General features: G+C 44.6%; 1 protein-coding gene across 8 annotated transcripts in view; it reads right to left on the minus strand.

Moving 5' to 3' along the window:
* Positions 1-17,565, minus strand: part of SCUBE2 (signal peptide, CUB domain and EGF like domain containing 2) — a 669,241-nt gene that overhangs the window by 198,033 nt on the left and 453,643 nt on the right. For 6 of the 8 annotated variants that reach the window (XM_086955985.1, XM_086955983.1, XM_086955988.1 and 3 more), the window contains 3 exons: positions 6,148-6,270; positions 5,164-5,280; positions 3,901-3,987 (listed from right to left, as the gene is read on the minus strand). In XM_086955985.1, the coding sequence (XP_086812111.1) occupies positions 3,901-3,987; positions 5,164-5,280; positions 6,148-6,270 (327 nt within the window). The remainder of the gene's footprint in view (positions 1-3,900; positions 3,988-5,163; positions 5,281-6,147; positions 6,271-17,565) is intronic. The other 2 variants (XM_086955987.1, XM_086955986.1) reach the window with 1 other exon arrangement.

Raw genomic sequence — 17,565 nt, forward strand, 5'->3', positions numbered from 1 at the left:
AGGGAAATCAAAAGTAGCCCAGGCAAAAATGTGCAAATCAGCCCCTCTCCTTTTGTCTACTTGCAAATATGGGTAATTAGCAGTTACACCAGGAGTGGCCCTGGACCTTCAAAAATAACCTTCAATGATTGCCACACACCGAGAAATTGCCCAGTGGAATAAAAAGGTCTAAGCAGTCCGGATTGTCATGCTCTAACATTGTCACAATTTCTTATATTCCATCTTTGGAGGTGGCCTGAAAGGCATTTATTTCGACACATTAGTCAGATTTATGTTATTTAGAAACGAATCTCTCTTTTGCTCTTATTCGATGCTGGTGACGGAACCATTCCGTCATCAGTCATGGTTGAGCTGTGCTGATGACGGAATGGTTCCGTCACGACCACACCCTGTTCTGGAATGTCCAGCACCGGGGAAGAATCTGCGCCGCACGGAAGGTCTTAATATTATAACTGTTAGTACCGGGACTGCAACATATCTACTATTCCCCTTCATTTAAGGCAGCCGTCAGTAGACCATGCTTATTGAAAGATTATATCTGCTGTAATCTCTTATACCCTTGAGGACGCTCTTACGTGTAGCCTGAAAGCTGTTCAGTGGCTGAGCTGTGGGAGAGGTCTGCTACCTGCATCAATAACAACATTGGCAAACAATCCCCAGTAAAATATGAATATGAACCCACACATCAAGCCTTCACACAGGCTGTGACTGTGAGAACAATCAGGTATTTTGCTGATTAGCGCTAGACATTTTAGGCTAGCATTTTCCAATGAGCTATGGTGTCCTTGCTGCTCCTTCACTGCAAGACTTTTAGATGTGTTAGGAATGGCTCTCACATTCAGAAAGAAACAGATTTCTCTTACAAGAAGAATGATTTACAAAAAAACTACAACAAAAAAAAACTCTTGCAAGGTAACATCGTCACATTGTCTTATATTCGATATGGGGCCACTTTATTTTTAGATGTAGATACATTTTTGGCAATATTAGACCAAAATTGCTACCTCTCAAATGTATGTTGATGATCCACACCAACCTAAAACATATGCTACTTTGTACTTGTTGACTTACCAACCCACACTCCACTATGCCACATTGAGAATCTTATCCTTTGGTGCAATAACACCACTGGGACTCCGACCCATGGCCACAACACCTTTCCAACTTTTCAAATGAGTTTACATGAACACCTCCTCAAAATCGAGTCCAATTATCACATAATGAGCGTGTTCTTGGCACTCTGTACATCCAATCAAATCCTTGATGTAAATGTGTGTTTTACATATTTTTTTCTGTATACATTATACTCTTCTACCCCTTTGGGATTTCCACTGCATATTGCTCTGCTGAATGTATCCGTTATACCTACCCACGGATAAATACCTTGCTGCTTGCATTTTTAGTCAGCTAATCATGATGGTTTTATACATCTGCATTTGTAACTTTGTGCAAACTTTTCTGATGAAAAAATACTTTTTAGCAATCTTTTATATAAAGTAAAACCTATATATCAATAAACATTAATAAATGTATCCATAATCGGTTGATGCCAACTACTATTACACCACAAACTGTCTTGGAAATATCAGAAATGGAGAAATACAGCCTTAGGCAGAATTCCCAAGAAAATAAATTAGAACCAGCATGAGGAAATTAATCAAAACATTACTGACTTCAATGAATGCTTCATAAATTAAACAAATATGAGAAACTAAATAAAGATATGTTAACCGTAAGTCATGAGAGATCTTTTCCTTATGCGAAGGATGAATACTTTCACGAGCCAACATTACCCCTCAAATACATTTCTCTGTTTTTAAAAGTCAGGAAAGCAGTTCTATGCCAAAAATCTGGACTTTTGGGAATAAAGTAGCAATGAAGAGAAGTAACTAGGGACTTCAAGTCCCAAAGTGTAACCAAACAGTAAAAAAGGGAAAGGGAGACGCACATCATTTGTCATTCACTCATTCTCCCTCCTAAATATGGTCTTAAACGCTTGCTACAAAACATTTAATTACATGATCATATCCACAGGAAACAATGAGTCAAAGATGAAAGAGGGACACTACCACAATTATTTTCTCATGCAAGATTGGGCAAAAATCAAGGATAAATATGAAAGAAATGTATTACAGCTTCACACCATCTACAGGTCAAATCCTGCGTTTCCGGAGAAACTAGGCTGACCCAAAGCAATGGGCACACTCTTGTAATAAATCAGTCACGTGGTGGGCATTCCTCCTTAAGTTTAGATACTTAGAAGTATCTAATGAGATTGTAAACGTGACCAATGATGACAAAGAGGGAAAACTCATGGAAAAAGAAGGGCAAGATAAGTCATACACTGAGACAAAAAGAAATCCCCAAAACATATTCAAGTAAGGGATTTTCAGACATTGCTGTAGAAACACCAAAACATATTCAAGTTTGGGATTTTCAGACATTGCTGTAGAAACACCATAATCAAGTAAATTCACCTGGTACCTCAAATGTGAGGAAGGACCACTGACTCCGTCGAGAGAGACTTTAAACATTGTTTCACAGTTCCTGAACTCCTAGATAGAGCCTGAAGGCCAAATAAATAATATGTGAATAAACTGTTTCAATCCATTAATTCCTTTCTGCCCACTTCCAGGACCCATTTCTCTAATATAATCCTGTGATGCAATATCCCACCTCATTCGAATTCTCGGTCCCCTAAAGCAGAGGACCAAATCTATCAAGATAAAGTAATTAAGCCCTCAAAACTATTACACCAGCTGCTGATCTGTCTCCAGCTCATTGATTCCACAGTGTTTTTGTAAAACTAGACCAAGATATACACACTACGATACCATGCAGCTTTGAGTTAGGAACTGAACACGATGGAAGTGGTGGAGACAGATCTGGAAGATAACCTCTTCATCTGCCACTGATTACCATTCAGACTCCGGGATACAGTTTCTATACTGATGGAGATTAGTGACAACTCTTGAAAGCCTGGTATGTTATTAAACCCACTTCTCTCATGCGGTTTAACTCTCTCCTCCTTATGTCACCTATCTACTGTTTATAAATTATAAATTTAACAAAGCATCATACCAGATAAAGTGTTAGGCCAGAGCAATTCTTTCTCACAGATAAACTTTTAGCGTGGGTCATACCATCTCTCAGATTATTAGAAACCAGAAGGACTACAGGCACAGTTCTATTTCTGCCAGATGCATCAGGGAAAAAACAAACCTACAAGCCATCCAAGCAAGAGAAGTACCCTTCCTACGGCTGGCAGTCAGGGATGCATACACTTAAATCAATATTTAACCACAGTGCCCAAAAGGCCCTAAACGAGTGAGTGGAGTGGTGTGGCTCACTGGTTAGAGGCGGCAGACCCAAGAGCAGAAGACGGCCTGGGACCAGGGTTCAATTCCCAACGTGGCAGGGTCATGGACCAGGGTCAGCGGACTCGATAATTCTCATCTCGGTGCCTACTCTAACCAGGGATCACACTCGGCAACTCTGGGCATTAGCTTGCCTCATCTCCACATTCTAGCGCATTACAAACCCACAATTAATTAATATAATGTGGTGAAGGTTATTTCAGAAACTAGAAATATCCTCTCGTCACTGATGGAGCGAATATGTCTTAAATAGGAAATGGGTAATGTAGCAGTCCCACCATTGCCAACTCGCATGTCACAAATTAATTTGTAACCTATCTCAGTGTCTCACTCTCCAATTTGGAGGGATTGGCTAAGACGTTTTCTAAAGATACCTGAAACACAAAATCGGGATATATGACGATTCAAAACTATAAAAGTTGGGCTATGCGTGAACGTACAGTGGGACAACAATCTGTATTTATAATCTTGATTTCTGTGAACAGATCCCATCACAATCACATAATACATATTATAGAATTACCAAGGCTGGCTGATTCATTTGTTCTATGCTGCTTGCTTTTGGATTGGGAAGAGAATCCACAGGATACAGCATACACATCTTGAAGACCTAGACAGGGAACATAATCAAATAACGTGATTTGGGTACAATGACGTAACCAGAGCAAAGTAGTTTGGGGGCGTAAGACATTCATCGTTATAAATCACAGTGGTATAAAAAAAATAGGCTGAGAACCACTGCTATGGCAATTTTAGGCACATACACTGGTGTAAGTTTAACACTTTTGCATAAATAAAACACATTTACAGAAATGTCTTGCAAGACAATACAGCGCTCCTAAATTTCTCAGGTAATGGACTGAGTAGCTCATACAGTCCAGCATGCAACTACTGGGATGAAACAGAGCAGATATAGTGCATCTGCCCAAATTTTCAGATCTTTGAAGGTACCTTCTGTCCTCTTTCAAAGAGTTAAACTTACACATGATTTGGAAAGCAACAGAATGTTGGTTCACCATGCAAACTAGCCCCTTTATCTGAAAATTAACTACATTTCTGGCCATGCGAATAGGAAGTCTGAGGAAGCCAGCACTATAACTTTGGGGCACACTTACACAAAACCCAAAGTCAGCTGGAACACTGACAAAAAAGAAAGCCTTTTGTAACACAAAGTGAAAATGTATTTAACACTTATTGAAATAGCCTTAGAAAATATTTTCTTTTAAACAGAGCATGCTGCAAAGACGAGAGATATTACCATCTTCTATCTTCAGGAATATGATAAAAGTATGTTTTTCTTTAATTTATTCAATAAAACTACCATACAGTCAAGGGTAATTTATTACATTCTGTGAGTTGTACAGGTGTTTAGCTATCAATAGTGAAGTAGGTACAGTAGCACTAGGGCCCGAAGAGGCAAGGGTCCAACTGCACTGCACCCCAAATATAGCTATTATCACTTCCAAACCAGGGTAAAGATTCACTTCTCCTGGATGCATTAGAGCCCGTGGCAACTTTGCTACACCACTGGATTAGTAGCCCGGATTTTAAAATCAACAAGACTACAAATCTCAGAATGCAAAGAGAAAACCTGGGCTGATGAGCGACTTGAGCATGGAACTGAGAAAACAGAGAGCTCTGAACAGAGGCCTCCACTGTAACAAATAAAAAGGCCAGCATGAGACAAGCCCTCAGGGATGGCTGTCTCGGCAGGTTTCTTATTGCATGTCAACAGGTAAGATAACTAACGATATGAAACACATATGCTGGGCTTTGTCGTACTTACCCGGAACAAAGTGGACATCGGATGGGCAGTTTAAGATGCACCTATCACTTCCAGCATTCTTAGCACAGCGCAGTAACACTTTTGACGATACATAATCTGGCAGGAGCCTCTCTACTTCTAAACGAGATGAAACATAAACATTCATGGGAACAGTAGAAACTTTGCATGTGTCATATTTACGAGGCGCGCAGGTACACACAGTGGGATTCAGGACCCATCTTGCAGCATCAGGGCTCTCCAGGTGTGGAGAGCCTTAATTAATGTGAGCTCTGCTGTCAACAACAGTGAGTGCTCGGGTGGGTATACACAAATACTTTCATGCTACGACACCAGAATTGTAATTGTGCTTTAAAGTAACATAAACAAAAGACTTATTCATGCAGAAGAATGCTATTTAAAAAAAAATGTATTAAACACGTGTCTAGCGTGCACGTAGGGGTCAGCCGGGTGCTTTACAAGGCCATGGTCGCCGGCCACTGCACATTGGCCCTGGCAGGCCCTGGGCACCGCAAGTAGAACAGGATGCTTATTACAGGTCTCTGACGATTAAAGCGTTGGAACGCACTTTCAAGGAAAGCAAAAAAAAATCCTCTTTAATTACACAGCCTGACATTTGTTTTGCTGAAATACACAGTAAAAACAAGATTGAAATCACCATGAATCACACACCCGTATATAATTAGCCATTGAATGAAAACACCAGCAGCTTAATATATGAAGAAGAAAAGCATGAAAGAAAACAGGGCTAGCCTAGATAAAAAAAAAGCACAGGAAAGGAAGCACCGAAAGGCCCACAAAGTATCTCCTGTTTTTCACCTGTTTCAACAACGTGGCCGCGAAAGCCCATGAGTCAGCAAAGCAGAGGGGTCACGAGACAGGGCTCCATGCTTGCGTGCTGGTTAGAGGCGACGCACACGAAAACACGGCCTCCTAACTAATCGAGCACCGAGTGAATTAAACCTCGTCCGCGCACCGCCACCTTACCAACACAGTCTCTCTTATTCCAGTGCAGTTTGCGGCTTGAGTGGCACTGGCATTCGAAGTCTCCTGGTGTGTTTACACAGGCCTCTTGGCACCCTCCGTTGTTCATGCTGCATTCATTGATATCTGCGGAACACACACGAAAACAGCTTCAAGTGAGGATACAGCGGCTGCTTATTTGCTTTACAGTAAAATAATTGCTTGTGAGAAGCTGTCCTGGTATTTGATGTTCACTAATGTAAGTAGACACCTTGCATCAGTCCAGACAACCCTTATGGTGATTTAAACCCTTGAATGCTCATGACGAGCTCAGCTCGTCATGAGCCACGGCGCTCGTGTGCTCATGATGAGCTGAGCTCGTCATGACCTTTAGAACGCTCGCACGCTGGGCAAATTCCCCTGCTGTGCTGAGCGTTCTATGAAAACGGGTGTGGTCATGACAAGCTTAGCTCGTCATGAGCAAACAAGCACTGTGCCTCATGGCGAGCTGAGCTCATCATGAGCACCTGAGCTCATCATGAGCACCGGGGGGCTGCACGCGCTCCCCCTACAGCCAGCCCAGCGTGGGAATATGCCCCGCACGCAAGTGGTTAAGAGGTTTCAGACAATCCAAGTGGTAGCTTTAGAGAGCAGCGTTCAGGTTTAGTCTCAAAGGAGTGTAAAGCAGCTTGTTTTACCAGTATGCAATCTTATAGTAAAGATTAAATAAAAAGAACCACACAAAGTATCTATAAAAATATGTATTTATTATATGACACTATCTAGTATGTTACAGTATCTCCGACACGTAGATAGACACAAAGCATACAATACTTTAGCAAAGAATCATAGCAAATAGCACTTATACACAGTGTGCCCCAGGGGGGACCAAACCATATACTAAGTGGTATAAGAACCATGACTCAAGTCAGGACAATGTCAAGAAGACGCAGAATTGCTGGGGACCCACAGAACGACCCAAGGTAAGTAGATAGGGACCCCACGGAAAGCGTGTGCAGTGTGTGAACTCAACTACGTGCTCCGTACAAGTCAATGTGCAAATCGAAGTTGGATTATTAAAGGATTAGGAAACCCTCCCAGTGGACCCTGAGGAAACCCTGTGTAAGACAGAAGGTTGGAGAGACACCCCACCCGTGGATATATGTTACCTATCCCAGGGAAGCAGGGTGCATAGCTGTGAAGAGGCATCGGAAACCGCAGTCGAACCCAATGGAGGACTTCAAGAAAGTGTTGCTGCTGGAAGAGGAGAAAGTTTCTGGAGGAATCCAAATGTTGATTCTTGAAGAGGAGTACCTGAAAGCAGAGGGGACAGTGTCTGTGTCACTCAGGGGTGATTAGGAGACTTGGAAGACGGATGCCCTCGGATGTCGGGTGCTTCAGGAAGAAGGACGGTGACCTGGACTCTGCAGCTACGAGGACCAGGCAATGCAGAGGATGACCAGGTCCCGGGTACTAGCTGCCCCATGAAGGATGTAGAGTGCTGAGGGGGGTTGGTGTCTGGTGGGAGCACCAATAAGCCTTGGCAAATGCAACCCACACAGGAAGTCAAGAAGGTGCATGCTTGGGACCAGGAAGGAGACTCACCCGAGCAATCAGGGGAGCCCAAGGAAAACAAAGTGACTCTCAAATGGACCCACAGGTCAAAGGCACAGGAGTCGCGAGGGGACCTTAAGCAGCACACCAAAAGAGACCGGCCACGATGCACACAATGCAGTGTGGCGAAGATTCTGGTCACTGGAGGTGCTCGAGGTTGGGGCTACTTCGAGCCTGAAGATCCTATTGCAAAGATATCAGCAAGCCTTTGCAACTGCAAATGGGATGCAGTACCCAGGGGTTTGGTCATTGAAACCTCCACAAGAACTACTGGCCTCAAACTTGGTAAGAGGGTAGAGCCGATCTCGGGAGCTGAGGAAAACCACCCGTGTGTTGCAGAGCCCATGGAGTCCGGATGAGCTCGAGATCTGCAGATGAGTGATCTTCGTTGTGGTGCCTGCGAATGCAGGGGAGTGACTCCTTCACTCTAAGGGAGATTGCTTCGGTTGTCCTTGATGCTTCACAGGCCATTGAAGATTCCTGTATGAGGCACAGACGATGTAGCAGACTGGAAGGGAGACGAAGTCAGGCCTAAACAAAGTCCAGAGTGCCCAGTGGTTTCAGTTCGGAATCTTATCCCACGACAAATCTAGGGATTTACACCCAGGTATGCCCTTAAGTACCCTAGGTAAAGGGTTGGGAAGATTTAGGGGACCCTCCCAGGGGAGGGTCTAAACAGGGGAGGAGATTACTCCCATGTCCTTTGTCCAGTTTCAAAGGAGAGCGGAAGCCAATGGCTCCCAGGATTGGTTTGAACAGTTCTATGCAAAGGGACATCAAATGTGCCCCTCATGCAGACTATCAGGCACAGGCAAGCGCACCCACCCAGCCCTAATACACTAAATCCTGTCCGGGAGGTGGTTACACCTCCCTGTGAAGGATGCCTATTGTTCTGCCTTCCCCTACTTGAGCCTGGCTCAGCAGCAGGAGGGCAGAAATGTGTCTCTGGGCGGCAGCAACCATTTTGTGCTGTCCGGGACTCGAAGGCTGGTACCGGGAACACTGAGAGCCTAACTGAGGGCTCTTTCAATGCTTGGAATCATACCTCCCACACCACGTACGGTGTGGGGGTATGATTCCAACATGTCTGATACCAAACATGTTAGGATTCGTTGCAGGTACCTATAGGGACATGGGTACCTTATACTAGGGACAGACAATTGTACCCCAGAATATAATCTTAGGTGTACCCAAGTACATAACACTTCAGTTTAAGGAGAAATCCGATATACAGGGGTCCTGATTAGCAGGATCCCAGTCATACTAGTCAAAACACAGCTTAACACCTGGCAAAAAGTGGGGGTAACCACGCAGAAGGATCCTACCTTCCTACAATGCTCATTTGTCGGAAAGGTGATGAAATTCTAGCGTTTAAAGCTATGAAAGTCCACATGTCTACATTTTAGTTGTCGCTTCGATCTGTAGGATATTTACCAGATTAAAAAAGGAGTAGTGATGAGAAATTAGCAAGGCTTTGATTTGCAATTTTATATAGCAGGGACGTGGCCGGAAGGCATCAGAGCACTATACAACAGTAGCAGGATACAAGGGTACAGCACGTTAAGGTTACAATCATTAAATTCAGACATTTGCATTGGTAGCTGTGACCAGGACACATGCAGCAGGTGGTCATGGGTCATACACAGTTCAAGCATCGATTAAGGTGGTGGAGTTACATAATGAAAGTAGCTCACGTCCTAGTGGAGAGTAACTTAAGTTTGGTCGAAGGTGATTAACAAAGGTGTCTGTCAGGAAGAGCTTAAGGTCCTTTTGATGGCATTGGGCTCTGAAATCAATGTTTAGTACTGTATATCTCAGCATTTCCCATAGCTCACACAGAATGTAAAGGGCGCACATTAATATTATACCCCCTCTCATTGCGCCTCGATAAGATGCATAGCATTTTACAACCTATGGTATAGTCATTATATTAACTAACCCGCTACATATCAGCTGTGTGCCAAGAAAAGACACCACAATTAAAATTGCTTTGCACATGCCAACAGGCTTGGGGTAAACTTTATATGGTGTCCCTTTTAATATGTACTGGAAAACAACCAACTCCAACATGGTGGCCAGAGGCTGCCCTGGCCACATGATTCCAGCAACAGTTGCAACAAAATGCAGTACATTCGCTACAAGTATTTTGTATTGTGCATGTACCTATTTTTTGTGGTTTGCAGTCACAATTCCATTTTAGTCACTCTCAAGGAAGATTTTGGCAAGCAGTCAAGGACCACCTCAAGGGAGGTGTGTATAGTAGCATATAAATTTAATAGCTGCAGTAAGGATGTCCAGCCATGGTTGCGGCTATATAAATATACTCATTGTACAAACGGTAATTTAACTCCTAGGAATCACAACATAGAACTGTATATATTATTCACAATGAAGCACTTGTAAAAACAATCTAGCAGTAAAACCAGGGGTCCATGTATAAATATATAAATTTGAAATTATAATATAACAGCAAACCTCAGCAAATTCCTGCAAAGAATATCATAGCAATTCAGTTAATGAACAGATAAAAGCAGTGAATACTGTTTGAAAACAGAACATCACAGTCACCAGAACACGGACATAAGTGCATTTCAAAAAGGGGAATTAGCAACCCCTCTCCAAAATGGACACTTTGGTGAGGTTCACTGTTTGGTGCCGTCATGCTTGTTACCACTAAATCACCAGAAGAGAACAAAACAAATGGTAAATGATCAAAAATTGAACTGTTCGGTGAGTGAATTTACTGAATCCAGCAAGTGAAGCCTTCCTCCCAGGCTTAGAGATGGTAATGAGAGTTGCTAAATAATGTGGAGATTGCCTGGCTCTCGAGGGTCACTCAGCAGCCCCTTATCTGAGGGAGGGGTCTTCTCAGAATACTGTTTACCCCACTGACATGGTAGAGGGGTCCACAAGTACGAAGGGCTTCACTGAGGTCACAAAGACCAACCAATATAGCCAGCTGCAAGCCATCCAGGTTCTGGACCAACTTAACAGCCGAGTAAAAATCAAGAACAAAGGAGAAAATAAAATCCGATGCAGAGTCGGCAGCGTGCACACCAGGCAAAGTGAGCCGGGCTCACTACCATTTTGTAGCTGTGCAATACTTGGCCAGCCCCAGCCACTCTTAATGCAGCAGCAAGGATGGTCACAGGAGCAAAAAGTTTCTACCATATCTCCCCAGCAACAATTAGTCTAAACGGCTACCTATCGAACTACGCTATTGCTTTAAGACCGCCTGCTTCACCTACAAAGTTCTGCACACTGGTAAACCAGCATACCACGCATCTAAACTCATAAAGGCAGGCCAAACAAGAAATCTAAGAAGCTCCAACACACTTCTCCTCACCTCCCAAAAAAGAAAATGCCCTCTTCCGCTGCTTCTCAGGCAATACCCCCAAAATGGTACATATCAGAACTAACCCTTCCTTCATGAGCTTCTTGTTCACTCAATACCTCAATCATCTAGGAAATTAAATCTAACTCTCTCTGGAACTACCACCTCCTTCTATCTTGTTTTGCCCTATGACTTTACACTGACTTGACTCTCGTTACTTTAAGTATATTATATTGTTACTGATTGATAATTGACTGGACAATGTTGTAAAGTGCTCCGATACCCTTGGGTCTAGCAAGCACTATAGAAAACCCTTAAATGAATAAGCAATTAAATAGTCTGCTCTCTTTTGAAGCGTTTTCTGCCCTTCCAGATGCAGTATCTGCTTCTCTAGACTCTTTGGGCATACAGGAGGCTTCTATACAAGGTCAGCAGGAGCATTAGCAGGCCATCAGATGTCCAATACAAGGTCAGCAGGAGCATTAGCAGGCCATCAGATGTCCAATGGGACGGTCAAGGTTGCTGCCAAATAAAAGGGAGTGGGCAACTCTCAGTTGAACACTTTTGAATTGCTAACTGCAGCAGGTGCATTTCAAATTGTTCAGTAAACTAAAGGGCATTTCCAGCCTATACCCACAATCAGCTGGGGTCTGACTAACTGTCCATCAGTGCATCTTGAAAATTCATTCATTCATTTGATAACTTTATTTCGGTCATAGACCATAAAAGTGCAAATAAAATACATACAAGCACAGCATTAAGATCGATTAATAAAAACAATTTTAAAAGGTTATTAAACAGTAAGTTATCTAAAAAAGGGGCGTTTCCCCAGTTAGTTCCTTAAAACAAAATTGATCCTTCTGCGCCAGAATCCATGTAGGAAGCGGGAAACCGCAAAAACAATAGGAGGGGAAGGGTCGTATGTTAAAATTCTGCAAGCATGTGCACATTGTTTAAGTTCCAAGTTTCTGCACAGCAGTGTCAACCAATATTTCCGTATTTTGCTATATGCCGGGCAGAAGAACAAAACATGTGCAGTATCTTCTATGCTATTGTTTCAGGCTGGACAGGTTCCCTCTTCTGAGTCGGCCCATTTAGAGGTCAGTGCCCTAATGGGCAGGCAGCCATGTCTTAATTGAGTGTATAATTTTCTTGCAAGGGGAGGTTGCACCAAATCTAAAAATTCCTCCATCTTTGGTGCAATTTTCACCTGTAAAAATTCAGTGGACAGCCTACCGACAGTAGTCGAACTATGTAACACACTAATGCTATAGTATCTCAGAGAGGCCAGCAACTCAGACCTCTGCACCCTCGGGCAACTCTTCAGGGGACTCCCACAATTGAGGCAGGCCAATTTGGTAAGAGAGGGCCTTGATGTGAGATAACCAGGGTATATTTTTGTTCTTTATCTGCCCTCAAACTGCAGAAAATTCCGCTCCAAAATCTACAAGCTCTGGTACGGACCAAAGCCTTCTCCAGTAGAGCAGGGTGTGAGCGGCTATAGATTCTTTGATGGACTCTAAGCCCAGGTCTACCTGCAGCGGTATGAGAGGGTTACTTTGGGGTAGGCCCACCAGATTTCTCATAAAGGACTGCTCAACCTTTAATAAGCTCAGTGTATTTTTGTGTCCCCAACGTTCTGCACCATACATAGCTGCTGGCCTTGCCTGGGTTCTATAGATCTCGAGGACAGGGCCAACTGGTTTAAAATGTGATGTTTTATGGAATTTACCAATACCCCCTATAATCTGTGTGAGTCTCAAGGCGGAGCTAGATGCTTGGGAATCCCAATCAAAGTCTACAGACAGCTTAACTCCAAGATAAACAAAAGTTTTCACCCGTTCAAGCGGGGTGCAATTCAGTACAGGGTTCGGGCGGGTACGCCTAGGGGGATTGAAGATCATAAACTTGGTTTTCTCCAAGTTTATCTCCAATCCCGCGAGGCACAAAAGGTTGCAAACCCGTCCAAAACCCGGTGGATGCCCGTTGATGTTCGGGACCACAACAAGTTGTCATCCGCGAACATCAAAGCGGGCACCCGGCCATTAGCCAACCACGGGGCATCGCTATCCCTGACTCCACCTAATTCATTCACCAAGCCGTTAACGTAAAGGCTAAAGAGTGTAGGGGCCAGGGCACAACCCTGGCGTACACCCCTGGTTACGGGAAAAAGGGCCAATAGTTCACCGTTTCTCCCACACCTCACCTGGGCGTAGTTCCCTGCATGGAGTCGAATCAAGACATCTTCTAAGTAGGACGAAAGACCTAGTTCTTCGAGCACCTTCCATAGTCTCTCCCTGGGCACAAGCTCGAAAGCGGCCCGCAGGTCTACAAAAACAAGGTAGAGGCTGCCACCCTCTACTCTTGCAGTTTTCCAAAAAAGGACCTGTAGCCTAAAGATTTGGTCCAGGGTTGAGATGCCAAATCTAAATCCGGCTTGGAGGGTGGTCAATATTTTATATTCCTCCATCCACCCAAGTATTCGGTCCAGTAAAATCTGGCCCATTAGTTTTTGAGTGGTATATAATAAGCTAATGGGCCTGTAGTTAGATGGAACTAACGGACAGCCCTTCTTATAGATGGGGACGATCCCAGCTCCCAACCAGGTTTCTGGTACCTTGGAACCCCAAAGACCGCGTTGAACAGAACTACAAGGTACGGTGCCCAAATTTTGGGCTGGGAGCAAAAGAGGTCACCAGGTAATTTATCAAGGCCTAGAGCTTTGTTTGGGAGCAATCTGTCAATAGCAGATTCCACTTCCTTGAGAGAAATGCTCTCAAGCTTTTCAGAGGGAATCGTCTCCCGGGGATCCAGCAGGTCCGACCGATGATCCAAGCCCAAGGCCCCCGGCAGTCGATGCTCGTGCGGGAGGTCTAGGGCTGGGGAAATCTGAAGGGCACTATCTACTTCTGGCATCTGATCTTGTTTGTGTGCCTGGGCGCCAGTCTCGGGACTAGTGTGTAGAGGGCTGCAAAATGTGCCTCCCATACTGAGGGTGCAATGTTCGGTAGAACAGCCAGTCCTCCCCCTTTGGCACCCAGATTAACTATGGCCCAAAATTATTTGGCGTCCTTTGAGTGGAGTGCATATCTCAGTTCCTCCCACCATGCTTCCTCCCACTCTCTCTTGCCCCTGTTGATCTCCTTTTTATACAGCAATCTAGTTGCCCTGATTTTAACGTTATCTTTAGATTTGATTGCCGCAATGAGATCCCTTTTTCTTTCTTACAGGTGTGATCAAACCAGGGGTGTGTCCTAAGCGTGTGCCATTTATTTCCACTTACAGGATAGAACACTTCCCCTAACGTCACGTCTAACTGCCTGTGTGTTTCTATGGCTTGCTGACAAAGAGTCCGGTCACCAATCTCGTTTATGTGAGGAATTGCGATCTGGTATATTTTTGCAAGCCGGGTAGGGGAATCCACAAAATGGGGCCATTTAATCCTTCTCCTATTGTTTGTTACCATGAGAGGTGGCATTACCATGACAAGGTTGGGATCGGAGTTTGTTAGACCAAAAGAACCGGGCTTAAGGGTTAAAACCAAGGCATTATGGTCACTGTCATGCCTTGGCACGACCCTGAATTCTTTCAGCCTATCCCAATGTTTTGCTTCAATCATGAGATAATCAATGATCGAAGTTTGGTTTGCCCTATTAAACGTGGGCTGGCCTGGGCAATCAGATCCAATCTCCCATTGCACGCCCGCAAAGATGTTGCAAGGGAGAGAGATTTTAGTTGGAGCACCAGCGGGGTCCATGCCCTGACCGGGCTGATCTTGAGGTCGGGGATGCGCCAGAGTGAGTCTACTTCGTCTACTTCGTCTTGTTCACACGACTCCAGACCGCCCAGAGGCTCAAACTGGCAATTGAAGTCACCACCTAAGATTATTGCAATTGAGGGGTCTAATGCCTGGATAAAGAGATCAAGCTCTTTAATTGTGTTTTGACTCCTGCCCGTTCCTGACTGGCCTTGAGAAGATATTTATTATAGCTACTTGTTGTTTGTTTTGAGGTGTTAGTAAAACACACTGGATGTCCAGAGAATTGGTTTGCATTTGGGTGGCCTGTACACCCAGATGAGTGCCTATCCATATTGATAGCCCACCCGAAGGGTGGCCCCTACCTGTAGAAACTGCCAAAATATCATAAGTTGCAAAGGCCGGGCTAGTGGTCTCCTCTAGTGCCCAGGCCTCCTGCATCAGGCAGATATCGTGAGAGGCCATGAAGGAGGCCCACTCTGGTGTGAGCAATATGTTTTTTATCCCCGCTATGTTCCAGGAAAGGAGTTTTAAACATCCTTGCACTACCTTTTCAGGACACTGTATGTCCAGGTTTGTCTTTTATCTAAACCCTTCCTTCGTCAAGGAGTCGAATACGAAGACATCTCCGGTGGGGATAGTTAGGGCATTTTCCTCCAGAGACTGTTCTCTAATAGGCTCAGCATTAATGGTTAGTGGTGGGGAATTTCTCTTCAATACGAGTCAATCTACCTCCTCCAACACGCTAAACCTATTCCAATGGGGTTGCAGCGGGTGCAAGGAATTATATGAAGGCATTTCCTCCCCAGATGTTAGCCAGTGTTGCATTCTATTCGATGGAGGAAAATGGCCCCTATTAGGATTAGCCCTATTGGAGTAGGTTGAATTCGAGTTGGGGGTAGGGTAGAAGTATGACAGATGTAGTGGGTGTATTTGGGAATTTGACCTACAGAGTGGGGCATTGCAAATGTGGTCCACAGCAGAGGTGCCCCTAAAATTTATGATTACAACATCTCCTGACACTGTTTTTGGTCCCCACCCTATCCAATCTATTCTTCTAACCGACAATATTTCCCCTGATACATTTGGGGGTAGGGGTCTATTTATACAACCATTGGATGCACTTTTTTTTAGATCAATCTCATTTTCTCTTTTCCCCTCGCTAAGGACTGGAACTCCTGGTAGAGCTACCACATATGGTAAGGCTTCCGGGGGAAAGTTAATGGTTGGCGGCTGGAAGGGAGTAGCTTTGGGTGGTATATTCCTAATTGTTGGTGTGCTGGTTTTACTCTCATTTTTTTTACCCTCCTTAGCCTTCGGTCTGGTTTTATCAGTTGTGGCAGGTATATTTCCCCTAGCCTGAAGAGTTTGACCATGTGTGTTAGTGCTAGGAGGTAGAGGAGGTGGAGCATGTGCAGGCTTAGAGATATTTGTTGGAGTTCCTGCATATTTAGACTGTGTTAAGGGGTTATTAAGTGCAGCTACCCTGTCACTAGGTATGTTTATGGTTATATCACCACAGTCTAGGGGTGATGAGTTCCCCAAGGGATTAGCTGACTTTGTTGTTCCTACCCCCTTGTTATTTAGGGTAGTAACCAGTCTATCAAGCTTTGACACCAGAGGTTTAATGTGGCTGACAATGGTCTGCTCCAAACATGCTTGTAAGTCAGCCACCATATTAGTAACCCAGCACGGTATTCCCGCGGTCTGATGCGACTTGTTAACAGTCGGAGTCACCAAGTTGTGATTGATCAAGTTCTTTTTGCCCGATTTTTTTGGAAGGCTCTCTTTCTTTTTCCTGGGACATGGTTTGCTTACTAGGGGAGTTTCCTTGGGAATAGGGGAAGTCAGAACAATAAGTGGATCCTCAGCATCTGTAGGAGTCTCTATGGGTGCCTGTGCGCAGGGCAATCCTACGTAGGACGATGTCAGGTAAGAGTTTAAATCCGGGCCATCAGTTACAATAACTGAACAATCACCTCCCTGGTTTTGCAGACATAATGTAGGTGTAATTGATAGTCTTCTCTCAGTATTGTCGATTGCAGTAACCACAACCCCAATTGTGTTTTGCAGCATCTTGTCGATTGCTGTTAAGCTGGGTAGAGGCTGTGGTACTGCCGCCTGCAGTCTTGTGTTTGGTCGTGTTACTGGAGTTTTTGCTTTTTTGCCCAGATTACTCATTCTAAATGAGTGGGTGGTAATGGGCAGAAACAATGAGCAGCTACAAGATCCCAGTCACATTGATCTTACCCATCAAAATTATAAAATAAACTACTGTTATAGTATGTATATAGCCACGGAGTTTGGGGTCCATGAAACAGTACCTTTTTGAAGTAGAACCTTTTCCTTGTTGCTCTCCTTGGCGGATGAAAGGGGGTGGCCCGTCCCGTCCTCTGTCGTCCCCTGACGACCACAGACGGCCCGCCCTTTGTCCAGGCTTCGTCCGGCGCTGCGGGAACCGGAAGTATCTATATCTGTAGGTGTACAGGGGGGCAGGGCTCCTTGCAGGTGCAAGCACGCACGGACTCCTGGTCACTCGAGTCCCCTGCGGTGAGCGGCTTGACAAAATCGGCCCCCTCAGCAATCCCTGTTCCCTCAATGTAGAGCCCCTCCGGGGGCAGCAACAGCTCCGATAGCAAGGAGCACGAGAGACGAAGTGGGACCCACACCAGCGTGTCTGGCGAGAGGTTATGATTCTCCGGTGTGCAGGGGGCGGGACTCCTCGCAGGTGCAAGCA

The sequence above is a fragment of the Lissotriton vulgaris genome, chromosome 2_1, assembly GCF_964263255.1.
Source record: "Lissotriton vulgaris chromosome 2_1, aLisVul1.2, whole genome shotgun sequence".
Classification (NCBI taxonomy): domain Eukaryota; kingdom Metazoa; phylum Chordata; class Amphibia; order Caudata; family Salamandridae; genus Lissotriton; species Lissotriton vulgaris.